Source organism: Cloeon dipterum, chromosome 2 (assembly GCF_949628265.1).
Source record: "Cloeon dipterum chromosome 2, ieCloDipt1.1, whole genome shotgun sequence".
In the NCBI taxonomy this organism is placed as follows: domain Eukaryota; kingdom Metazoa; phylum Arthropoda; class Insecta; order Ephemeroptera; family Baetidae; genus Cloeon; species Cloeon dipterum.
In genome coordinates, this window is record NC_088787.1 from 35,989,253 (window position 1) to 36,014,932 (window position 25,680).

The window sequence follows — 25,680 nt, forward strand, 5'->3', positions numbered from 1 at the left end:
CGATTAAAATAATTTTAATAGGCATATTTGTTAGATAAAAATAAAATACCAAACAAGTTCGAATAAATAACTGTTTAGCTACCACAAAATGAGATATTTAGACACTTATTTCAAATATAAAAAAGGTTCTACCCGCAGAAACTGCCAACGAGAGATTTGTAGTGCATTTTATGGCAAGCGGCCACTTTACGTCAAGTTCACGACTTCAAACATTGCTCTCAATCAGCGGCAAACAACTCATTGCTCGCCAACACGTGTTTTCAATTTAGGCAAACCAAAAAATTGAGCCATCCTGCTGATAATTTTCTGGTGCTGCTCGACGTCCGCCTGAACAATAACAACAATAAAAAACACAGTTCTATATATAGGTTGAGCTAAAATTATAAATAAAGAAATTCCAGAGATTTAAACAAAAAATAAGTGTTCTATAGTAAAAACCTGGTTAATTTTTATTAACATTCAAGAGATTTTTATTTAATTAATCTACAATTCGACGTAGCTGATTCTCTTCAAAATGCAATAATCAATCGTCAAATCGCCTTCGTCGGTCTTGACGCTGATTTTCGGAGGTTCGAAAAAGGTGCTTTCGTGCTCCTTGAAATCAGGGCTGGCGACGAGGTTGCGGAGGAAGCGCGGCCGATCGAGCCGCAGCCGCAGAGTGAGGCGTCCGCCGGCGGGCACGGTCACGCAATGCTTCACAAACATCCAGCCGTCTTTTTCCAATTTGGCGGGAAACTTAATTTGCCGGGAGAAAGTCTCCTTGAACACCGACACCGAGCATTCACCTTCCAGATTGCATGGGTATTTCTCTGCCTCTCTATTTTACCAAATAAAGAAATAAAATAACTAAGAATTTAGTTAATTTTACCTGTCGTCTTCCAGAAATTCCTTTTCCAAATCCAACTCGCAGAAAATCTCAAATCCAGTGAGTTTAACGCTTTTTTTGGAGCGCAGCTCCAGCGAGAATTCAAGATTTCCCTTGGGCTCAAACCAATTTCCCGCCCTGAATATATCTTTAAGACTCTGTATGTCGCCCTCAGGAACAAGAGTCAGTGTCCAAGCTCTCTTGGTGCTCCTCTCGGATGCATCGGAACAAATTGTCGGTGGCGCAAGGGTTTTCAAACAGCGTTTGAGAGGACTGTTGTAAATTGTGAGGTATCGCAACTCTTCTTGTGACAGGTAGGAGAAAAGCTGCTTAAGGTTGGGAAAATCTTCAGCCTTCAGGGCAAGGAGGCGCAGTTTCGGCAGGCAACAATTCCGGAAGAATGTTCTGGGTTAAATTAATTATTAAAAAATAAATATTTTTGTTTCATGAATTTCTTACCGTGGATCAGTTTTTCTTTCACTGATCTGGAGGATTTTGGAGACAAGCTCAATCTCGGAAACATCGGCCATCTCTTTCAGGGTCAAGAAAAACCTATATGGCATTTCATCAAGGTCGTAGAAACTTTCGTTTTCCAAGCAATCCTTGGTATTCATAGCCAGAAACTAAATATTAATACAGATGAAAAATACCATTTAAAACAAAGACTGTAATATATAATACTTTTAAACAAGCCACAGCAATGAAAAAAATTTCGTAGTTCGAGTTAAAGACGCTCCAAATGTTCTGCACGGTGAGGAACTTGTTCAGCAACAATTCGACGCAAAATGGACCCAGACCAAGGATGTCAAACTCAACAGAAGCACGAGCTAAGTCCAGGCAAGTGTCCAAACTGCCCACTTCGGACAATAGGTTTCCATTCAGATGGATAAACCTTATAGAATATTAAAATTTGCTATAAATTAGAGTTAGATAATATAAGCCTTACTCAACGGCCAATTGGACAATGTGCGCATCCACGCTCTCAATCAGTTTGAATTTCTTTCCATTCGGAATAATTCCTGAAATCGGAGCCGCCAGCTTCAAAAGGCACCTGCTGCCTATTAACAGGTCGCTTCTCAGGGCTCGCACCTCCTGAGGAGAGAGTTGAAACCTCTAGGAATTAGTACATACATGATAAATGCAAACATACCGTCACAGTTTTGTCCTTGCTGGAGACTTTGATGACGCAGTCGGCCACCATGTCCATTGTTGTGTACTTAATGGCGAGCCAGTCGATTTTGGGATAGTTTTGCGACAGAGGAATTATTCTCTCACCCATTTTGTAATTCAGTAGCTTGAAGTTTGGATGTCTGTAGATGGACTGACGAAATTTTTGGCCTTGCATGTTCAGCAGGCGCATATGAACTTTGATATATGTATAAACACTCAAAACGCTCCTTCCACAGTCTAAATGGTTAAATATTTATTTTCCTTCTCCATATTTAAACAGATCAAATAAATGGCCTATCTTTTCAACAGCGGAAGTTGTTTAAAGCATAAAAATATGCAATGTCTTGAAATTTAGAAATTTCAGAACTGTTTTTATTTGTTTAGATTCTGTATCAGTTGTCTCATCTCATTTTTAATCATATTTCATCTTGAACTGCGCGTGAATGCATGCATAGTTTGGCAGCATAGAGGAATTAATTATTCAATAAATTTGTGGCTGCATATTAAGATTCGTCTTGACGCATTGGAGGCTGTAGACATCGAGACGCTGGTTCGGATTTGGTGGTCAGGTGTTTGATTTCCTACTGTAAACATATTGGGCAAAAGATAAAAGCAACTTGTTTTTTTGTAAACAAACCAATATTTGATTCTCTAAAATTATTTTTACGTTCTTTGAGGAAGTGTCTGAGCACACCAATCGATTCCTGAGGGTCGAATTAGGTAAAGTGGATGTTTTTTCGGACCAAAAAGTCCAGCGCGACGTGCGAACTTTTTTCCCGCCAAAACAATATGAACGTATAAGTGAGAACTGCGCATGCGCCAGAGCTGGCTGGATCTGACAATGAAGTCATTCGCACAGGTGGTCTCTGCAAAAGCTCAAACCAACTCTGACGCATGCGCGCAGTTCTCGCATATTCGTTCATATTGTTTTGGCGGGAAAAAAAGTTCGCACGTCGCGCTGCACATTTTGGTCGAAAAAATCCACCTAACCTAATTCGACCCTCGGGAATCGATTGGTGTGCTCAGAAACCTCATCAAAGAAGGTCTTAAAGACAAATTAAAAATTACATCCGATTAGGAGTCTCAGCCAGCCTGCGCTACCAGTGAAAAAATCTTAATTGAATTGTTTCCCAAAATTATTTTTAAGATGGCAATAATTAGGTTTCATAATAAGCGCATGAGTAAAAATATTACCGCTGTCAAATTTCACGTTTAAAATATTTTCAACCGCGCCGCAGCTGCTTTCACGGGGTAAAAAATTCAGCTAAGCCTGGTCCCGCCAGCTTCCATCTGAAATCTCGATAAACCTCTACATCAGATTTAATTATATAATAAAAAATATTTGGTGGCACGCGACATAAAAGGCAGACAATCAATTAGGCGTTTGAAAATAGTTAACACGCCACTACCAAAATATTAGCTGTAGTACGTTGTAGTATTAAATTATCGACAAATATTATAATTGAAACGCGCTTACAAACTATCACTGTGTAAACAGTATAATTCGTCAAAAACTGCTGTTACCTTGATCAAGCATATTATGAAATTCAAAAACATATACGCAATTAACATTGAAAATATTGAACGCATTGGCGGACGGGGAATATAAAGAAGGATAGAACACCTGACGACATAACCAGTTTTCATTTCAAGTGCAACCGAGTAAGACTTCCTCTGGAGTTGCTTCTTCAGCTGCAATTTTCATAATCGGCTTTGACAGTGAGTATATAAATTATTATATTATTTTTAAATTATAAAAGGGTTGGGAATATGCCAACTTAGAGGTCTGAGCGAGCCGCACCGCCCTTTTTACTAAAATTTTTAACCAGCTGTCATTTTTGGTCAGCCAGCCGGGTACTATTTTAAAAACTACCATCGCACAAATGCCGCTGTGAAGATTTCCATGTACCGATTGCGTAGCAGAATATTTCATTATGATAGATTTTTATTTTTAAGAATTTTTCATTCTTTTAAAATCGGAATTTTTCAAATTATTAATTATTGCAACTCGAAATCTCGGGTTGTAAACATTAGAATTGCAAAAACTATCCACCGTTGAACTCGTCTCAACCTTCCCTGACCTGCTGAATGGTTTAGGGGTGCTTTTCCTCCACCCCTATGATTCTATACTTCCTCGAAAAAGTAAAACATTACCATTCTCTCTTGATTTTTATATTAATTGGCATTTAATTTTAGAAAAATTGTGTTTTGGGACGAGGTTTTAATGTAGGAGAGTTTTTTGGATAAAATATTTTTAAGCCTGCAGAGTCAGCATGATGAAATTTTGCTATCAAAATTGTAGCAATAGGGTTGAAAGGGGATGGGATTAAGCATCCCCTAAACACTTTTGCTGGTTAGTGGAGGTTGATACGAGTCCAACGGTGCGTAGTTTTTGATATTCTGATGGTTAAAACCCGAGATTTGGAGGTGCAAATTACCCAAAAAAATCGAAAATGTTATGTTTTTTTAATTTTGTTGTGGAATATCTTGAAAACTATATAATTTTAATCCGTGAAACCTAATTATCCTAACAACAATACAAATAATATTACCATCTTGAAAATAATTTCGGGAAAAGGTTTCAATTTAGAAAAGTTATTTTTGTGATATACTCGCGTCTTGAGCCAGCAGCCGCCTTTATTAGGCCAGCCACCGCAGCCACCAGATTTAGGCGGCTACCCCATGTGCCATTCCACCGTTTTCGACAGTTGGTATTCCACTCTACATTTCGACAAAATTCGAGTTGGCTCCTAACGCCACTGATCCGCTTGTAAACTGTTGCAAATTGTCTAGTTAATAAATAATTCCATAGTACTTACTCTAATTGACCTTTTTGCCAATGTAGAGCGCGAAAAAGTAGAGTCGAAAATTCTCCGATATTCGACTCTACGCGTAAACATATCGAATATTCCACCGTTTTCGACAGGCAGAGAATTCGGTGTAAATCGAAAGATATTGCAAAGAGAGGGTCCAGTATAAGTAAAATATGTGTTTTAGCCTTTAATTAGCATGCCTAATTGGTTCGGCGGCCGAAAAACTTCGGCTTATTAAATCGGTAATCTAAGGCAGTGACGGTGGCAGCACCGGTAACCGGTATCGCACTTAGCAGCTGGTGTGAGGGCGAGCCGCGCCCACATTAGCAAAATATATTATACATCATTGCCGGCTCGCGCAATGCTCAAATAAAGCGCCTGACGAAGGGTTCTCAGGTAAACTCAGGCTACCCTGAGCCTGAGCAGCGTGGGAAGCGGGAGTTCTGCGTGTCTGTTGTGCGCCAGAACGCGTTTGTGTGTGATTGAAGCTGTCCATTCACGTAAGTTGCTTTACTCGCGAAATGTAAACATTGAGGTCAAAACGAATTTTTGCCATTTTTTACAGATCCTTCCTGATGTTCATGACGCGTATGTGACAGGCACAACGTCAGACAGATATTTTGGTTTGAACGGGCGCGAGATTCAGCGACAGAAGAATTATTTCTGCGGAGGAAATCGGCCTCGGATATACCCTCCGAACTTTACTATGTATTTAAATTTCACCGAATTAATTATGCTCATTTTTCTGTACATATTTAAAATTATACTGGTGTTTCAAATTTTTTATTTATTTTGAAATTTTACAGGGTTGGGAAGCATCAGTTTTATTTTGAGACCTGGGATATTTTTTAGAGTTGTCGGCGAGGATGACGTCGTGTTCGGAATCACAGTTAATTTTTTTCTGGCGTTTTAATTATGGAGTTTTCATCTGATTCATCGTATTTTGTACCTTCAGTCGTATCATCCCAGCAAGAAAATGGATATCCGAAGGATATTCAAAATGTATGCGGAATATCTGGAGGATTTACATCTGTACAGCCCGATGTCATTGGGCGGATTCATGTCCCGGATATCAAATTTCTTGCTGGGATGTTTTTTCGCATTTCTGCTTTATTTATTTCTGATTTATTCAAAATAATAATATAACGAATTTTTGGATCTAGTTTAAAACCGATTAATTTGAATTAGAACCAATAAATGTGTCGAAATATGAACGTAGAATTTTTTTCTGAGTTACTTGTCCTTAAATTTGAATTAATTTTTGAAGAATAAATTAAATACTGATTTAAAATTAGGCCATTTAATTGTATCAATTTGTTTTCTTTAATTTAATTTTACAGGTCGAATAATTCACTTTGGCGAAAATTACAGATGGACTGAACTTGGTGAAAATTAAGCAGAGATAAGACACAAGATGGTAAAAATTATTATTTACACAAATATTGACATGCATAAAACGGCAACTATAAAAAATTAAATACGTGTGCGCTAAGATTTAGTTTCATTTGATTTATTCACTTGAAGAATTCAAACAAAATAGTCATCACAGCAATAATTAATTTGGTTTGGAACTAGAGGTCTCAGCCAGCCGCGCTGCGGCGCACCAGCTGGCAAATTTTGGGTCAATTGGGCAGCCGACAGCCGTCGTGAATTCGGTTACGCTGCGCCAGCCGCCAGTAAAATTGCTAGAAAATAGATTGCCGGAGAAAGAATTGGCTTCCGTCACTTTGGTTTTTAAGCACGATAAAATTTCACTTCAAGTTTTTAAAGCCGCACCAGCCACCAGTAAAAATGTCCAGCCGCCGTCTTAGCTCGCCTTTTTTGCCGCTGACGGGCAAAAAAGGGGAGCTAAGTCAGGCGCCAGCCACCGCACCAAAATTTCGCTGCTGAGATCTCGAAATCTAACCATTTCAAATGTGAACATATAATTTTGTTAAGTTCATTTTCCTAAAATCTATTAACAATAAATGAAAATCACCGCTTTACAATTTAGTCATTTAATTGTATAAATTTGTTTTCTATTGTATATTAAATCATTTGGCGAAAATAACAAAAAGACATGGTGAACATTAGGAACCACAATTACCCAAATGACAATGGACAGAAAATCTTCTACTGATATATGCATTAAGACACGAGAAGAGAAGAAAATATTGGTAAGCAGTTCTCCCCAAATTTGGAGGATGATTGGACGCGATTATTGAGGAGTCGAAATTTTAAGGTGACAGTTCTATTTAACTTGCTTGTTCATAGATGGAGGAATTCCAAGTTTCGGTCAAGTGCCCTATTTTTTCGTTACTTCAAAAATCCCCGAAAAACGAAATTCTGTTAATTAAAGTTGGACTGTAACTCTTGACTCCGCAGAGATATCACCTTGGAATTTTCACTGCCCAGTCTAGTTTTCAATCTATAACAACTTTTCTATTTGAAAAAACTTCGCAGGTCAAAGGTCAAGATCACCTTTCGCGACCTTTTCTCGAAAATTCAAAATTAAGGCTTGATAACCGTCTTTGATTTTTTCGGGGTACGTGATGCTGAAATTAGTCCGTGAAATCCTGCAAAAGTACACCAAGTTTCATAGTTGCAATGCCGACAGTTTTGCTGCAATTCGAATTTGAAAATTAAAAACCGGCTCGTGGCCGCTCGACCACGCATGACCTTAAGCCAGCGGGCTCCCCTCTCATTCGTAGAGTATATATTTTTCGTGTGTCATCTGCTTAGACACATCAGGAGAGGCTAGGGTTGACCTATGAAGGTTGAAATCGACCTTCAGGGTATGCACCTGACGTGACTTTGACATAAAAAATGTCAAAATCAAACAATTTCTTCAATTTTGGAGTCTTTTAATAGGTTTTTGCCGCCCTATTTATCTCAAATATAAAGCCAAAACTGCTGAATGACAATCTTGAAACCATGCCTTGAATTAATAGTGGTAGCCATTAATCGTGACGCGAGATTAAAAAAGATTAAATAATCTATAACTTAAGAAATGGCATCCTCCTGTTTTTACTCACATGTGAAGTAAATATGAAGTGTTTAAAATAAACAACCTCCTTCTTACAATGAAAAAATGTCATTAAATTCAATAAGTTATAAACCACTTTAAAAAAAACATTTTTTAAAACGTAATTTTTTGTCATTTCTCGTAATACATTTTTTTTGTAATTTTTTATTGTAAGATTAAGATTAATAAGATTAAGATAGTAAGATCGTTAATGATCAACACTTAATCTGCTCAATTTGAACTTCGTATGTACATAACAGTAGATTAATTATTTTCTTAAATTTAAGATTTCAAAATTTAACCATTTTTAAAAGCTCGTCACGATTAAAGGCTACCACTATTATTTTAAGGTACTGTTTCAGAGTTGTCATTCAGCAGTTTTGGCTTTATATTTTTGTGGCAGAAACCTATTAAAAGACTCCAAAATTGAAGAAATTGTTTGATTTTGACATTTTTATGTCAAAGTCACGTCAGGTGCATACCCTGAAGGTCGATTTCAACCTTCATAGGTCAACCCTAGCCTCTCCTGATGTGTCTAAGCAGATGACACACGAAAAATATATACTCTACGAATGAGAGGGGAACCCGCTGGCTTAAGGTCATGCGTGGTCGAGCGGCCACGAGCCGGTTTTTAATTTTCAAATTCGAATTGCAGCAAAACTGTCGGCATTGCAACTATGAAACTTGGTGTACTTTTGCAGGATTTCACGGACTAATTTCAGCATCACACCCCGAAAAAATCAAAGACGGTTATCAAGCCTTAATTTTGAATTTTCGAGAAAAGGTCGCGAAAGGTGATCTTGACCTTTGACCTGCGAAGTTTTTTCAAATAGAAAAGTTGTTATAGATTGAAAACTAGACTGGGCAGTGAAAATTCCAAGGTGATATCTCTGCGCAGTCAAGAGTTACAGTCCAACTTTAATTAACAGAATTTCGTTTTTCGGGGATTTTTGAGGTAACGAAAAAAATAGAGAAGGCCCCATTCCTGAGCTTCGAAACTAGGAATACCACTATCTATTATATCTTAAAATATTTTGGATTCATTGAACGTGAAATGTTATTGGTTTGAATAACTTAAATGGTGAATTTAACAATTAAACTGCTACTTATTTTGATACATCAGCCGGTAAACAAAATTTCAGTGCATGAATGCCATCAGAAATATAATGCGAACAATACGACTGAAGATTAAAAAGGTCGCGTCAGTTAAAAACTGCTAGAAGAAATTAACTAAGATAAGGTAAACAATATTGCGTAGCAGAAATGCCAACAGAATTACGAAAAATACATGATATGACTGGTAAAAAATATGACAAATGTGATAAATCAGATGAAAACTCCATAATTAACTCACCAGAAAAAATTAGCTATGATTCCGAACCCAACATTATCCTGGCCGACAACTCTAAAAATGTCCCAGGTCTCAAAATAAAACTAATGCTTCCCAACCCTGTAAAATGACAAAATAAATTAAAAATTTGAAACACCAATTTGTAATTTAAAATACAGAAAAAATTAGCATAGTTAATTCGGTGCAATTTATATTAATACATAATCAAGTTCGGAGGGTACATCGGAGGCCGATTTCTTCCGCATAAATAATTCTTCTGCCGCTGAACTGCGCTGAACCTCACGCCCGTTCAAACCAAAATATCTGTATGACGGTGTCCACCTGTCACATCTCCGTCATAAACATCGGGAAGAAGCTGTAAAAAATGGAAAAAATTCGTTTTGACCTCAATGTTTACACTTCGCGAGTAAAGCAACTTACGTGAATGGACAGCTTCAATCGCTCACATACGCGTTCTGGCGCACAACAGACACGCAGAACTCCCGCTTCTCATGCTGCTCAGGCTCAGGGTAGCCTGAGTTTACCTGAGACCCTGTAGCAGGTGGACGGAGCACGGAAAAATGTATATTGCGCGTTGCGCGAGCCGGCTATTTGTATGTTTTGCCAGAGTGGGCGCGGCTCTCAACCAGCTGCAGCTGCGATACCGAAAAAAACCGCGCTTTCTGCCACCGCTTGAATTACAATGCAATTAACCGGTTACGGTTGATTAAAAATACGCAAAAATAATCAAGATTTAATGAAATAAAGGTTCGATCCAACTCAACCTACGCTTTTAATCACGAAACTAGGCGTTTTTCTGACTGTTTGGTGATGATTAAAGTGGATGTGGAATTTTCGACAGAATTCCACAGGTAATACCGTCGAAAGTTCGACACTGGTTTTTTAGAGTTTATACCGGATGAAAACCGCGAAAACTGATAAAATACATCAGCTTAGACAGCTGGAAGCAAAATTTGACTGGATTTTCCGCGAATTAAGGGCTTTAAAGTAAGTTCGAAAACGGTGGAATTGTAGCGCGCGTAGAGGAGAATCGACGTGTATTCGCTTGGTTTTGGCACATGGGGTAATTGTAAGCTGGTTTAGTCAGCAGCCGACAAAAATTGGGCGGCTCAGACCTAGCTAAAATAATATTTCCAATCCTTTAACAAAAAGCATTCAGTATTTTTTCCAGAGAAATGCGTCGTTTGTTGCTTCTAAGCTTGTCTTGCGTCGTAATATGCAATGACATCAAGTTCGACAAGGGAATCTTCTTCGTGGAGAAGGGCGAAATCATGGCAACCCCTGAGACGTGGAAGGTGGAAATCCCCATCAAGCTGACCATGTTCGATGAGGCCGTATACAATTACCAGGTATAATATAACCAGGATATTAATCAACAAAAATTGGTCCCAATTTTATCTTTTAGACTCACTTGGACAAGTTCTTTAGGGCTTTCCAAGAGGCAGGCGAGACGAAGACGAATGGCACATTGTCTAACTGGATGCTGTACCAGAAACAGTCGCTGCAGACGGGTGTCCGACACCTGAACACGATGCTGCACGAGATTTACGACACGGTCTTCCAAACTTCGGAACGCAACCGCCGCTCTATTAATCCGATCGGAAATGGCTTCAAATGGCTTTTTGGAACGTCCACGCAGGATGACATGACAGACCTGGACACAAAAATGAAAACCATCAAGGGCAACACGCAAAGCCTCCGCCTCCTCCTGAAACAAGAAATTTCCTTATTCAATTTCACCCAGGATCTGATGGAGTCCGACATCAGCAAAATGAAGCTCCAGGTAATTGAAAATGTTTTTTTTAGATTAAAATGCGTTCCCGCAATTCACCAGTTGGGTTAGCCCTTAGTGTTCGAAGCCTCCAATAGATGGCGCCACCGTATACTTTCGTAATAAATTTAATTTTAAGTCACTTCCGCAGTGATTTTAGACTCAATCCTGCTGGTGTGAATTCTTCACTTAATATGCTTTCTTTTGACGTGCTGAAAACAAAAATCAGTCCAGTCATTCGCCGTAGAAACGTTGGAAGAGATTTTGTATTTAAAAAAAGTTTTTCACGATTCTACGGCGATTGGCGTAACCGATTTTGGTTTTCAGCACGTCAAAAGAATGCATAATAAGTGAAGATTGCACATTGGCAGGATTGAGACTGAAATCGCAGCGGAAATGTCGTAAATCGAAAGTATACGGTGGCGCTATCTGTTGGAACACTGGTGAATTTCCTGGGGTGGTTTCCAAATTCCCATTTTTTCATACGTAAATATTGAAGAAATTACCTAATACTTGCTCATGTACGCAAAATATCAAAACGACGTTTCGTTTATGCTGCGGAAAAAAGTCCGTTAAAATTCCAGCTGAGTCACGTGACCGTAGTGACCATCCATTTAATAATATGCAGCGGGGCACATCCACAGGAGCTAACTTCAAACCGATCAGATGACTCCTTTTCCGCGCTAAAAACCCGGATTCACAGGTATTTACCAGGAAATTAAAATTTTTAGCATAAGTACAACAAGTAAGTAGTCTAGCTGAAAGTGTGTCCCGTAGAAAAAAATCGGTTATGACTGATAATTACCGGTAATTTCCACTGGTTAAAAAAGTTGGCGGCGGACTTTTTGCAGCGGCACGAACGATTTTACTGATGAACCAAAAAATTACAGACGGAGATGCTGGACGACCTGTCAGAAGACGTTGAAAAGATGGACAAAAACACAGATAAATTGGTGGACGCGCTGGATTCCCTCAGCTGGAACCTGGCGACGACCTCCACGGCCGTGATGGGCGTGAAAAACCTTCAATCAGCCCTGGAGCTGCTCGAGATCCAAGTGTCGAGCCTGAAGCAGGCATTCCAGTTCGCCAGAGTCGGCAAACTGGACCCGTTCTTCCTGCCGAGGGAAACGGCTCTCGAGATCCTGCGACAGGTGCATTCGGACAGCAGTGTGGACGCCGACGCCATCTACAAATTGGCCGATGTAAGTGTCTTCGCGGACACCCGCAAGCCGAGCACGTTGGTCCTGCTGCTCACCTTCCCTGTTCTTCATACCGACAGCCTTTTTACTGTCTTCCAACCCTTCCCTTTACCCGGCACAATTCGCAAGGGTCTTTCATACCAGGTTAAGCCAGAGGCCGAACTGATCGCCGTCGACAACTCAAGAACTAAGTACTTCCACCTCACTCAATTTGAGTTCAATGCCTGCTACAGCTCCCCCATCAAGGTGGGAATATGTAAAGGAATACTAATAGGTGTAATGGTCTGTCATAACCTAAAAGGTCCTGTTTTTTGGTTAATTTTTTATGAGAGAAGACTGTGTTTCTCACCTCTGGTGACTCAGGTTCACAAAATCTGTTTTTTTCTCTCGTTGACTAACATACAATTGGCAAGCATACACAGTTGGTAACCCCGAATCACGAAATCCATTTTTTGCTGCCATATTCATCCTATTGGTGCTTCAGGGTTAAAAACTAGGTGTTTTCTGTGATTAATCCTCTTGTTGCCTCACCTAGACAAGCATTTACATTAAAAAATTGGTGACCCCGATTCCAGCCCGGCTAGAAATTGGATATCCTAGGATAACCACCTCTTGACATAGGCTGTCCAAAAGTATATCTCTTGGATATCCTGAAGGATATCTAATTTCTTGCTGCGAGGAAACCAAATTTCTGTTGGTTTACCCTCGATCAGAAAACATCCCAGGATATCCGCATGATATATACTTTATTTGAACATCCTATGACATAGGCAGATATCCAATTTCTTGCCGGGATGATCTCATCCACTGAATTTCTATATTTGATCAGCCTCTGTCTTTCGTCAGGTGTGCAAACCACAAGAGGTGACCCGTCTGGAGTCCGCGGCACCGAGCTGCCTGGTGCGTCTGCTACGGGGCGACGTGGCGGCTGCAGATAATCTGTGTTCGGTGGAGGTTTTGCGGTCGTTCCGGCCACGCATCTTCAGACCAACGCCATCCTTAGGGTATGTCTTCTCGGTGGCCGGAAAGTTGCCGCTGGAAACCTACTGCAAGACGGTGGGACTGTCCGACCGCGTCCCAAATTACATATCCGGCTCTGGAATCCTCCGCCTGCCAAAGGGCTGCAACGTCAGTAACGTCGAACTGTTTGGTACCGATCCCTCGTGGACAGAGCAACCTTCCGATGCCGACCTGTTGCGCAACGCCCGCGTCTTCGTGCCCGATGAGCGGCTGCCGAGTGTGGAGATGATGGAGGTGCATTTCCAACACCTTGATGACATCGAGATGGACGCTCTATTCGGTCCACTTGGCTTTTTAGAATATTACTCTTTGGAGAAGACAAACACTCAGGATTTAACCTCCAGGCAGCAGAAGGTCTCCTGGCTTGAATGCTGGTGGCTGCAAGTAATTATTGGTCTTAGCAGTCTTGTGCTGATTTTGAGCCTTCTGTGGTGGAGATGCTGCGCAAAACGTCCCTCCCCCGATAAAAATTGTGATGAGGAACAACCCATCAAAACTATCTCGGGTGGGATTCAAGAAGATGCAATACGGTTTCCTTTCACGGCCATGAGCAACAAATAGATTGTGGAGCGGAACGACGATGCAGACACCTCCGATAGGATACCCCAGTTACCAACTCCAGTGGATCTAGGTGGAATCCTTGTGGATTCAATATGCATGTAGCATGTTGGACACTCTGGTTCTCATTAGATTACAGAAGTTAAGCAAGTGCAGTCAGTAGGTGGATGGGTGACCGTCTGAATGCCGGCTGCATAACTCTAGGCGAACTCGCTACTTGCTGGATTGCACCTTTCCAGCATGCGTGATTTGGCATCACTGGACGAATGTCTAGCGTTTCAATGCAGTCCTCGGTGCGGAGGCAAGTGGCCCTTGAGTGGGCTGGGTCCCTGTGCGACCTGGGCACCCATAATATCCGTTAGCGGTGTTATTCAGCATTCGTGCTAGTACAGTGCGCGCCCTTCCCGGTCCGAGGACAGGGATAAAAAGAGCTCTTTTTATCCCTGTCCTCGGCAAAAACTAGCAAAAACAAAACAAAAATTGTATGCATTTCAAGGAAATTTTCTGTAAAAAACTGAATTTAGAATAAATTGTATAACTGTGAAGTTTAAAAATAGAATTAATTGCGTAAAGATATTTTCAATTAAATTTTGGAAACATTTTTCGTTATGTTTAAATTGCGTGAAATTTCATAAATGTATTTTAGTTTAAATTCTGAAAATAAATTAGCTTAATTTATAACTCGATATTACTAAAAATAAAAAAATCTGGTTTTTCTTTCTCATAAAAGTGAATCTTTTTAAGTACATTTTTCACTTTGTCCATAACATTATGAATATCTACCTGAAAATAAACACAAAAATTGTGTCATTTCGATTTCACTCGTGTGTGCAATGTTTACATCCTACTAAATGATTTAAAAAACAAAGACTGTCTGGGAAAACCGTCTAATATTTGATAGTTATAAATGCTATGCCATAACATAGGCAAGTTTATGACTCATGACTCCAAAAAATTATCTAAAAGGACATAATAGACTAATTGAAATTAGTCCTTTTGTTGAAAGTAAAAAGATAACACCACAGCAATTTGTTTGTTTTTATTCTGAAATTGAAAACCTGTTTTTCAACAAATACTTGGTTAGAAAAATCTAAATCAAAATGTTTTTTTCAGTCAGACTGACGCAATTTTTTTTTTCAATTTGCATTTAAATTCAATCGTTTTCCGCCTAACGAGGAAAGAAATCTCTGATTGGTCCTGATAGCGTCCCAGAACCGCAGTATTGACGTCATTAATTATTTTATTTATCTGCGTGCTCGCTGCCTGTCCTGTTCGACACAGTGATCTGCTGGCGATTGCTCCGAGTGGTCGTGACCCAGTGAGATGAGATAGCACAACAAACGCATTAACTGGCTGATTTTAAACATACTTTATCGCAGGATTCACTTAAGGTAAAAAATATATGTATTTTATTTTTGTATGGAACGAATTAATTAGCTAATTTTTAAAAAAAATATTGTTTTTTTGTAATAAATTGTATTAATTGAATTTTCCTCGGTTAATCGGCTGAATTGGTTTTTTATGAACAGAGACGAGTAGAATGCCTTCACCTTCATTACCTTTTGAAAATGTTTTTGCAGCGGTTTGCTAATTTTTGCAAGCGTAATCAGAGATAAATATTTTTTTTTATATTTATTTCAATATACAACCATTTTGAGGCTGCGCAGTAAACTTGTGCGCATCTTACGCATGCGCAAAATGTTCAGATCGCTTCTCCATCTCACAGAGAGGCTTAAACTCATTACTGCGCATGCGCGAACCAAATAAAAACCTTCTGCGCACTCGCAATTCTCACTGGGGTCCAGGTTGCGATCTGTGTTTATTTCCGCCGGTTAGAATTCAATATGTTGTCGTAATAATCCAAGGCCAATCAGGAGACAGTTCAGCGGACAATCAGAAACGTCAAAAAAGAGGTGTACCAACCTAACAATTTCATTCCCGCGTATTTGGTTACATTTCCGTTGGCCTGATGTGCCATCTAGTGGTCTATTTGCCAATTCCCGGGCTAAAATGAGCTGGTATACTGAAGAAATAAAAATAAAAACATTTATTAGACCGGTTGCAAGCCAATTTTTATTTTACGTTTGTAACTTTCCCGCTATATCTGCGTGCCGCGTAAATCTGGCCCACGGTTAAAAAATTTAGTTTCAAGCAAATAAAATGTTTTTTATTTAACATTTAAGAATTTTGTTGTTGTTGTTGTTGTTGCAGAAGCACCTGACATGAGGAAAATGCTTCCATTGCCATATAGAGGTTCAACAATCCAACTAGCGGTGGCGCTGTTGCTGCTGCTCAGTGTGACAAGCAGGGCTGATTGGAGATCAAGGTGTCCGCGGGGTTGCCGCTGCACCCAGAACGCGGAGGAGCACTTGGGGCTTAACCTGGCCTCCTGCAAGGGCGTGTCTTCCGTTCCTGCCCTCGGACCTGAGACCCAGGCGATCAGAATCAGGGACAGCGAGTTCGGCCGCGTCCCGGACAGCGCGTTCCAGCAATTTAAAAACCTGATTTACCTGTCGATACGCATGAGCAACGTTTTAGAAATCGAGCCAGATGCGTTTGCTGGTCTGGAGGCGCTCGAGCACCTCTTGCTGTCCCACAATCTTGTGGAAAATCTGGACAACCGGACGTTTCAGACCAACAAAATGCTGCGGACTTTAGGGCTGAACGACAATAGAATGGAAAAAGTCGATGATCGGCTTTTCTGGAACAACTCGCTCCTGGAAATTCTTGACCTGAGCAACAATCGAATCCACAGCATCAACCCCGAGGCTTTCAAGCAAAACCGGAAGCTGTATTTTCTCAATTTGAGTGGCAACAACCTGACTCACGTGGATGTAGCCATCCTTTCCGAGATGCCCAACCTCAGGATCTTCCAGCTCGACGACAACCCTTGGCATTGCGACTGCAGACTCACTCCTCTTCGCGAGTGGTTTGTTGGAAAAAGTGTCGATCTGACGCAAACGCGGTGCCACGAGCCGGAAACGCTGAGAGGCAGGCCCTGGAGTGAAATCAAGAGTGAAGAATTTGTGTGCAGCCCTTAAAATTGTATAATCTTAAAGGTCATGTGTATTAAAAGAAAATTATCACAAAATCTATGTTTATTTTTCCCTTTAAAATTTATTGTTATTTCCTTTTAATAGTTTGAATAGCAATGTTATGTGGCACACACAGATATTAATAAACGAGAACAACATCTGCAGCATCAATAAAATGAAGAGCAAGAGGCGAGAGTTGCTCGTCATGGCCGGAGGAAAGGGCAAGGTCACAAGACGCTGTTTGTTTTGCATTTTTACTTCTTGCTAAATATAGCCGCCGGCTCTAATAAAAATGCTGGGAGCTGATGAGATCTCCAGATAAACCATAATGCAACATTATCGCTTCCGATCCGGCTTTAATTTACTATTTGGATAAGTAAAAAATAAATCCTGAGTGAGACGAATTTTCTCCTGGAATTTTAATTTAAGGAAAAATCGCTAGAACAAATCAATAAATTTAAAGGATTGTAATATGAAATTGGATCTGGTGACTTTTGTGGAGCACTTTTTCCCCTGCTGGTTTATATTAATTAAAATTGAGTGGTTTATTATGATTTAAAACAATCTGCAGGCATGTGCCGCGATACTCTTCGGCTTCAGATCAAATGCGCGCCAGCTGACCCAAGGCCGGCGCGACCGCCAGCTGCGACCAAAGATGAAGAACCGATTTGCGTAAAAATTGGCTCTTGCTGGCGCGTGTTGATGGGCATATCAGGCTGAAGAGTGTCACGACAGCATGTTATTATCTCACTTTTTGAATTCGAAACGTCTCAAAATTAAAATAGAAACAATAATAATTAAGGTTATTCAATAAAATCGCTTTTACTGTATCAAATTTTGAATGAAAAAACTTGTGAGTGCATCAAAAATGAAACGATAGAAAATTTTCAATGAAATTGTGTTTATTTATCTACCCAGAACAATTTTTTGTCACATATTTATTTTTAAAAATTTTGTTTCTTTATAAAAATGAACAAAGGTAAAATTAAAATTATAGTTAAAAAATCCACCTGACTGCTCCAGCCTAGATTAAAATTTATATGCACTCAGCAGGCAGTTCACAGATGGCATACTTTTCGTTTGCACAGCCATAATCCAACAATTCCAAATTTCCTCTGGACAAGATGTCAACGCAAGTGTCGCTTCCTATCCTGTAGCTGTCAGGTTCTTTCAGGTCTTCGGCCCACATGGGGCTGTTCAAGGGAAGAATCGTCCCGTCGTGCCATTGAAAATCGCCGGCTTCCCGTCCAATGTCCGATGCAGACAGCCACCAATTTGTCTCTAAAATTCACCGCGGTATTTTAGAAATAAAGCGAGCATTTAAAACGTTGAAATGTTTTGCTTACGAGAAATTGTTGCTGCCTTATTTCGCACGATTTTCAATTCCGATTGCGTCTTTGGTGAGGCCAAATGCAGCCCAATGCTTTCGCAGTATTCTTTCGCTTTGTACCAACTCCGCTGTGAATTAGAAAAAATTAATGTAATGAAATAAATAAATAAATAAAATATAGACACTTGCCCTGGTTGAGGAAAAAAGGTAAGATTTCCCGTTCGCTAATTTCGTCAGGGACGTCAGGCCTGCAAATAAAATCAATTAATTTTTTATAGTTTAGTCAATTTTATACTTACTGCTTTTTGCTTTTCGGCAGTTCTCAATTTGGAGGTTCTGGAAAAATTATTCAGGGGAAATTTTTTATTTGTTTACAGATATAATACCTGTTTCACTGCGTTAATTTCAGCCAACAGTGCGTCAAGCTGAAAAATAGAGAAAAATATAATAAAAAGTGAATAATTAAATTTTATTTTATTTTTCACATTTCCATCATCTTTATTTCGATTTTCTCTTGGCCTGTCTGGTGTTTGAACTTCCGGTTTTGCCTCCAATTTCAAGACCACATCGTTTAAACGACCATCCGTGTCCTGTGAAAAAAAATATATAATTTTTGTGCAAAAAAATAACCTTTTAGCATACCTTTTTCTGTGTTTCCACTTGATTCGTCAATAACGCGAGCTGGAAAATTCAAAATTAGAATCTAGTCCTCTTTTTATAAAAAATGATTAACCTTATCTTTAATTTCTTTCAGCTCATCCTGTTCCTTTGTTCGGATTTGTTTCAATTCACGATTGTTCGACTCCAGCTGGTCAATTTTCGTCTTCAGTCCGTCATTTTTCGATTCAATCTCGTCGAATTTTGATTTAAGGCCGTCCAATTGCGCATTAATTCCCTTTAATTATTAATAAATTAAATAAATCAATAAAAATTATATAAAAATACCTTTTTTGTTTCTTCTATGGCCTCTGCGAGTTCGGATTGGCATTTTTTGCAATCCTGTGTTGCGTCATTTAAAGAAAATTTCAAATTTCCCACCTCAGTCTTTAAGCTGGCGATCTAAAATATGAAATTTTATTTTATTCCACTTTAAACTTTGGTGAAAATACCTCTGTTTTGAGTTCTGCCACATTTTCATCCGTTTTCTTGTGCAGTTTTCCAAAATCTCCATCTTGTGCATCGAGCTGTTGCAACTTTAACTCCACCTTTTGCAAGTCGTCATTGATTTCCTAATAAAAAAATACGTACAGCCTTAATTTTCCGAAACATTAAATAAAAAAAACCGACCTTTCGCAGGTTGCTGCTCGAGTTTCCGAGTGCAGTTTCGAGCTGACGGGATATTCTGATGACGTTATTCAAAGAATTGTTCAGATTCTCAATATCAACGTTGAAATAGTCAACCTACAGCCAGAGGTTTAATTTATAAATATCAGTTTTGATTTAATAAGGTTACCGACGCTTGGATGTCCATTTTAAACGCGTGTTCTTGCTTCACTTTGACTTCAAAATCTTGATTCTTAGATTGTAGTTGCTCCAACTTCCATTTCAACTGTCCCAAGTGCGCATCGGTCTCCTAATTCATTAATGAATTCAATTATAATAATAAATTTAATTAATTTAAGGAACCGTTTTCGAATCGCTGCACTTTTTCAATTCTGTGTCCAGTCTGTTTGTTATTTGCTGAATCCTGGAATAATAATAAAAATATTTTTTTAAGGTTTTTTTAAAAAAAGATTTTGCACCCACAAGACGGTATTGTTTTGGACCCTGTCGCTCAACAAAATCTGCGCCGCGAGTGGCGAGATGAACGCGACGAGGAAAAACCAAAGCAGCATCGTCGAAAATTCTTCTTGCTGATCGAGCACGTACACTGCAAATAAAATTAAATGGCTATGCTGTAGAAATATTAATTGAGCTAATTGATTTTGTTCTACTATAATATGCGCAATCTGTTGGAGGTTATCAGATAATTAAAAAAATCTCTGATAATTAGGGCTGTGAATTTTAGACGAAAGACAATTTTTTCTGCCACGTGCCGGAAAAAAAGGAAATTTTCAAATATTGCTATTTTTGCAACTCCAAATGTCGGGTTCTAACCTTCAGAATTGCAAAAAATATCCACGGTTGGACTCGTCTCAACCTGCCCTGACCATCTGAAGGGTTAAAAAGTTGTATACACCCATCCCCTTTCATCCCCGCTGCTACAACTTTGATAAAAAGCGACGCCCGTTCCTGGCGACGCTCTTGTTGCATTTTTAAAACTGTACGGCAACTAGGGGTGGAGAGCAAACACCCCTAAACCCTTCAGCTGCTCAGAGGAGGTTGAGACGAGTCGAACAGTGGGTGGTTTTTGTAATTGTGATGCTTAGAACCCGAGATTTGGAGGTGCACAAATACGAAAAAATTATGAATTTATCAAATTTTGTAATTTTTGCAACTCCAAATCTCGGGTTTTAATTGTCAGCATTGCAAAAATTACCCACCGTTGGACTCGTCTTGGCCTGCCCTGACCAGCTGAAAGGTTTAGGGGTGCCTACACTCCACCCTTAAGTTGCTTTACTTCAACCCCCCCCCCCCCCAGAAAAAAATTATAAAATATAGCATTTTACAATTAGGGGTGGAGTTGAAGCACCCCTTAACCTTTCAGCTCGTAAGGGCAGGTTGAGACGAGTCCAACAGTGGGTAGTTTTTACAATTCTGATGGTTCGAACCCGAGATTTGAAGTTGCAAAAATTACGGTTTTTGAAAATTTCCCATTTGGAATAATAGAAATGGTCATTTTCCATTGAATTTTCAGCATGGTAATTAAATTTATCCGAAAACCCGTCTAAAATAGTCAACTATTTTCCCGAAAATAATCGTTTGAAATTCACAGCCCTATTCGTAATCCCCTTTTTTAATTTATATATATGTATTTGAAATCAACCTGAACCCTGCAGGAAATAAAAATAAAAAATCGAAGAGATAAAATCCAAACTTTTTCTGAAATTCGTACGAAATCTGAATGTATACTCACCAATGGATGGAGGAGATGAAATGCGATGCAAGAGCAACTCCGGCGTCTCTTTTATAGCAGACGAGCGGCGCAATGAGCAATTAGAGGGAAAAAGCAGTGCAGCGCATCGTCCTCAGTGTTTGCTTTTTCCTCATCTCGATTTGCGCCGGATCAAATTTGGATGATGTAACATACACGCCGATGCCGATAAAGTGAGCTCAACAAGGTCAAGGGCCACATGTGAGAATCTCTCCGCCAACCGATATTGATATTTTAAGGACGGATGAGGAAATGCGGCCTTTTTATCAATCAGTAAAAGCATCTTTTGAGAAGGAGGAAACAAAATTGAATAGTCTGCAGAGTACTTGAGGAAAATACAAAGGCCGCAGATAGTTTTAAATTTGTTGAGGAAATCTTCCCTAAATTGTAAAATAAATTATGCGGAGACAAAATTAATGCTTGATACGCATGTAAAATTTAGAGCTGATTTTCTCACAAATTTTAAACGGCAGCCTGGGAATTGTGATGGGTTTCCTCCTTTTTAGTTAAAGGAAAAAAGGATTTGGCAGAAATTTTCTGTAGTTTTTTTTTAAATAAATATTTTCATCGATTTCTTGTTGCGCATCCTTCTGGCTGAATATTTTGACAGATTTATTTTTGTTTCGTTTGTCACGTATATTATTTATCGTTGTGCGTTTGCGTTTTATTTTATGAATCTCTCGCTCTAGCGCCTCATCATCTGGCCTGTGTCTTTTGGCGGCTGTCGTTTTTTGCGTACATCACGCCGCTGCGACTGCTGAATGAATCTCGAGCGACTTGTTGATTTTTGAGGCGCAACAGATATTGAGGCGCCATCTCTTGTTTAATGCTTGAAATATTTCCTGAAAAGAAATCAAATCAGCAGCACATTTGAAAAAAAAATAGAGGCCTCAGCCACCGACCGGAGAAAAAGGAAATCGAAAAAAGTTATTTTACAAGGGCGTAAAATTATTTATCAAGAATGTGACGCGCGCAGCTTTATAACCTTTGTATTTTAAATAAATCTATTCTGGACACAAAGCAAATATTTAAAAATTAATATGCAGAGAGAAACGATGTAGGCTTCAAAGTCGAACTAAAAACCTAAGAGAACAGTTCAGTTTTTGAGTCTAAACCTTTTAATTATAAGATTTTTTCACCAAAGCAACAGTTCCAAGATGTTAGAAATAAAATCCAGTTCGCCGCCAAAGTCACAATTCCAGCCTCCAACTTGTCCCGTTATTTTTCACTGTTTTGTATGCTTCCGTGAAATTCTAACAGCAAAAATTCTGCCTCGCAAGTCGCCAGAGCTGTTCTCGCAATGTATGCAACCGGCTCGACAAAAGCGCTGGTCAAATTGCATAACAAGAGGAAATGTACGCCGCCTTTCATTTCGGATTGACTATCAAAATAAAAAGCTCTGTCTTCCGAGAAAATTGCCGCTAAAAATCTTCTGTATTTGCGCTTGAACCTTGGTCGAGGTTGCCATTTAATAATAAAGTAATAAAATAAAATCCAGCAACCCGAACATAATAATCTTTTATAGACACCTTTACCCTAAAAAAAGACAAAAATCTAACTTAAAAATAAGGCTTGTAAGTGGAGAGGGAATCGTAAAAGATATTGACTATTTTTTGCGATAAAATGTTCTTGCACTTTTTTTGTTCTCAGTAACAATAATGTTGATTTGATGATCTTTATTTTTATTTGCATTTTGACACAAGTCGCGAAGTGAGCAAATTTTAGTCTGTTTAAAAATTTGTCTATGCTGAAAATCACCAATCTTTAAATTGATTTGAATTATCACGCAAATAAAAGGTCTCAGAAATATTATTTTCATGAATTAATTCCCCGCATGGCAAGAATAAAAAATAAAATAGTTTCCCTGTCGCGCGCTTATTTTATTTGGACGAAAAGGAGCAGGATAACGAAGAAAAACCCCACGAGTCCGAATTCTCCAGAATCTCCAGACGAGATTTGAATTCCTTGATTCCTGAGCATGTAAAAGGCGCTGCATCACCATCCTGAGTTCATTGTCTTGACAAAAGCAGCCACTCAACCACCGCACACACGGCGAAGACAAATCGATTTCCACAAAATCTAACTAAGAACAATATGTCGTTCGTGGAATTCGTGTAAGTAAATTTCCCTTGGATTTAGTCACTTAATTTAAAGTAAGGAAACATGATACATTATAAAAAAACTCAATATTTTCTTTCAGGACTTTTTTCATAATCATCATAGCGATCGTCATGATCTTCAAAGGACTCGTCGAACTTTGGACCTGCTGGTCCGTGTGGAAGGAAGACCAGCGCCAACGAGGACCTGATCGTCCCGGAGACAAAATTGTAGATAGTAAGTAATACGTTTAGAGTGTAATTTTCAAATTTCTTTGGAGATTTTTGTAAGGATGAACTCATTGTCTGGGTTTATCTGAAAATGTAGTTGTACAAAAATCTTGTAAGAATTCTGTTGGTATTCCAACTATTCAGCAGGAGAAATTTTTTTAGGAATTATGAGAATTGAGCAAGAAATGTTTTTCATTTGTACATTTTCCTAAATTTCCAATGCTTTATATTTCCTTAGCGTTTTAATTGGCTTAAAATTCTTATGCCTTTTTAATTTTTAGGCGCTCCTCTTCACGTCGAAAACGCCCTTTATTTTAGTGAGTTTCCAGAGGATTGATTGGATGATGGCTCATCTTCTTAAACGTATACTTTGACGAAAACCCTGTTTCTCTCAGGATTCCTGAGAATTGGCCTTCGTCCACAGAGGCTTTTGAACAATTCAGTGCCAACGCGATGATTTTAAGCGTTTCTTTATTTATTCGCACAAAATCTTGTCCTTCTGTATTTGTGCTTGAATATACACGCCTTGCTCGAGGTTGCCATTTTTAATAATATAATAATAAAATCCAGCAACCCGATAATGATACTCTTTTAGTGCAACTTACCTTGATAAAATGACCAAAAACAATTTTTTAATGTAATTTAAAGTGGAAGAATCTTTAAAAAAGCTGTAAATCAGACCTCTACTATTTTTTTTTAAATTTAAGACAACGATAAAATTTACGAAATTTATAGATGAGCCCATCGGGCGCACCGGGCAACACCCCGGTGGGCCACGACACTCGATTAATTCAGTTACTACAAATTACACGTCTTGTTGTACGCCCCGCGATCAGGGTTCACAATCAGACAGGTTGAAAATGTCAGCGTACAGTTTTTTTTTTGTTTTTTCGCGGGTTTATTTGAAGTATAGCTACTTAGGGGTGGAGGGTGAGCACCCCTAAACCCTTCAGCTGGTCAGGGAAGGTCGAGACGAGTCTAACGGTGGGTAGTTTTTACAATTCTGTTGCTTAGAACCCGAGATTTTGAGTTTGAAAAATTCGAAAAAGTCAAGAAATAATAGAAATTTTTGTGTTTTGCCAACACTTCAAACTCCAAATTCTCGGGTTCTAACCAACAGAATTGCAAAAACTTTCCACCGTTAGGCTCATCTCAACCTTCCGCAACCATTTAAAGTTCATAGGGCGTGGTTACCCTCATCCCCTTTCAACCCCATTGCTACAATTTTGCTAAAAAGCGACCACTGTTCCGGGCGCCGCGCTCACTGTTGCATCTTTAAAGGTGTATGGCAACTTAGGGGTGGAGATCAAACAACCCTACACCCTTTAGCTACTTAAAGAAGGTTAGGACGAGTTCAACGATAGGTAATTTTTACAATTCTGATGCTTAGAACCCGAGATATAGAGGTGTGAAAAACTCCAAAACGCGAAAAAATTAAGTAATTTTTTCCAATTTTGTAATTTTTGCACTTCAAAATCTCAGGTTCTAACCATCGTAATTGCAAAAACTACCCACCGTTAGACTCATCTTGGCCTTCCCTAACCATTTTAAGTGTTTAGGGGGTGAATAATCACATCCCCTTTCAACCCCATTGCTACAAATCCGATGAAAAAGTTTTTGGACATGCATATTTTACAGAAATACTTTTTGCTTATAGTGTCTTCTAATGAGTCTGTTAATTTATAAATTAATTCAAATAACTATATACAAAAATATAGGTAAAAAATTCCAATTATTTTCCTGAATTGGCCTTGTTCCCCCAAATAGCAAGAATAGTATCATTTTATTTGGATGAAAAAAAAGAGAAGCAGAAAGAAGCTCGAAGAAAAATCCCACGAGTCCGAATTCTCCAGGTGAGGTTTGAATTCCTTCTTTCCTCTTTCCTCTGACTGAGCATTATAAAAGGCGCTGCATTACCAGCCTGAGTTAATTATATTGTGTTGGCGGTGCATGGCAAACTATCACACACGACAAAGACAGGATTGATTGTCAGGAAATCTATCGCATATCCTATAAGAACAATTATGTTCTACTACTACTTGTTCGTGGCATGCATGTAAGTTGGATTTCCCTTACTTTTTAATCACCGATTTAAAAAAAAGGATACACCCATTACAAAAAATCTCATTGATATGTTTCAGTATTGTCCTCGGGGCTATAATGGTATACGAACTCTTGAATTGGGTCGTCTTTATTACACGCT

At 39.0% G+C, this 25,680-nt stretch overlaps 2 protein-coding genes and 3 long non-coding RNA genes across 5 annotated transcripts; 2 read left to right on the top strand and 3 right to left on the bottom strand.

The window, feature by feature from the left end:
* Window positions 1-876: 876 nt before the first annotated feature.
* LOC135938100 (uncharacterized) lies at window positions 877-1,710 on the bottom strand. The gene is made up of 3 exons (XR_010574599.1): window positions 1,547-1,710; window positions 1,325-1,488; window positions 877-1,270 (listed from the first exon to the last, which is right to left on the bottom strand). It is a non-coding gene; the product is annotated as an uncharacterized LOC135938100 (long non-coding RNA).
* Window positions 1,711-4,718: 3,008 nt separating this feature from the next.
* LOC135936971 (uncharacterized) lies at window positions 4,719-6,340 on the top strand. The gene is made up of 2 exons (XR_010574415.1): window positions 4,719-5,348; window positions 5,414-6,340. It is a non-coding gene; the product is annotated as an uncharacterized LOC135936971 (long non-coding RNA).
* Window positions 6,341-9,322: 2,982 nt separating this feature from the next.
* Window positions 9,323-10,265, bottom strand: LOC135936972 (uncharacterized). The gene is made up of 2 exons (XR_010574416.1): window positions 9,624-10,265; window positions 9,323-9,558 (listed from the first exon to the last, which is right to left on the bottom strand). It is a non-coding gene; the product is annotated as an uncharacterized LOC135936972 (long non-coding RNA).
* A 4,747-nt stretch (window positions 10,266-15,012) lies between these two features.
* On the top strand, window positions 15,013-16,825 carry LOC135935786 (slit homolog 2 protein-like). The gene is made up of 2 exons (XM_065478343.1): window positions 15,013-15,142; window positions 15,963-16,825. The coding sequence occupies exon 2, from the start codon at window positions 15,974-15,976 to the stop codon at window positions 16,790-16,792; it is 819 nt and encodes a 272-aa protein (XP_065334415.1). The 5' UTR covers window positions 15,013-15,142; window positions 15,963-15,973; the 3' UTR covers window positions 16,793-16,825.
* Window positions 16,826-17,670: 845 nt separating this feature from the next.
* Window positions 17,671-21,302, bottom strand: LOC135935749 (C-type lectin domain family 4 member F-like). The gene is made up of 15 exons (XM_065478301.1): window positions 21,133-21,302; window positions 19,863-19,986; window positions 19,743-19,803; window positions 19,570-19,689; window positions 19,404-19,517; window positions 19,226-19,345; window positions 19,062-19,175; window positions 18,850-19,011; window positions 18,759-18,797; window positions 18,602-18,706; window positions 18,503-18,541; window positions 18,416-18,452; window positions 18,306-18,364; window positions 18,133-18,244; window positions 17,671-18,067 (listed from the first exon to the last, which is right to left on the bottom strand). Exons 2-15 carry the CDS (start codon window positions 19,949-19,951, stop codon window positions 17,823-17,825), a joined length of 1,416 nt encoding a protein of 471 aa, XP_065334373.1. The 5' UTR covers window positions 19,952-19,986; window positions 21,133-21,302; the 3' UTR covers window positions 17,671-17,822.
* Window positions 21,303-25,680: the final 4,378 nt, after the last annotated feature.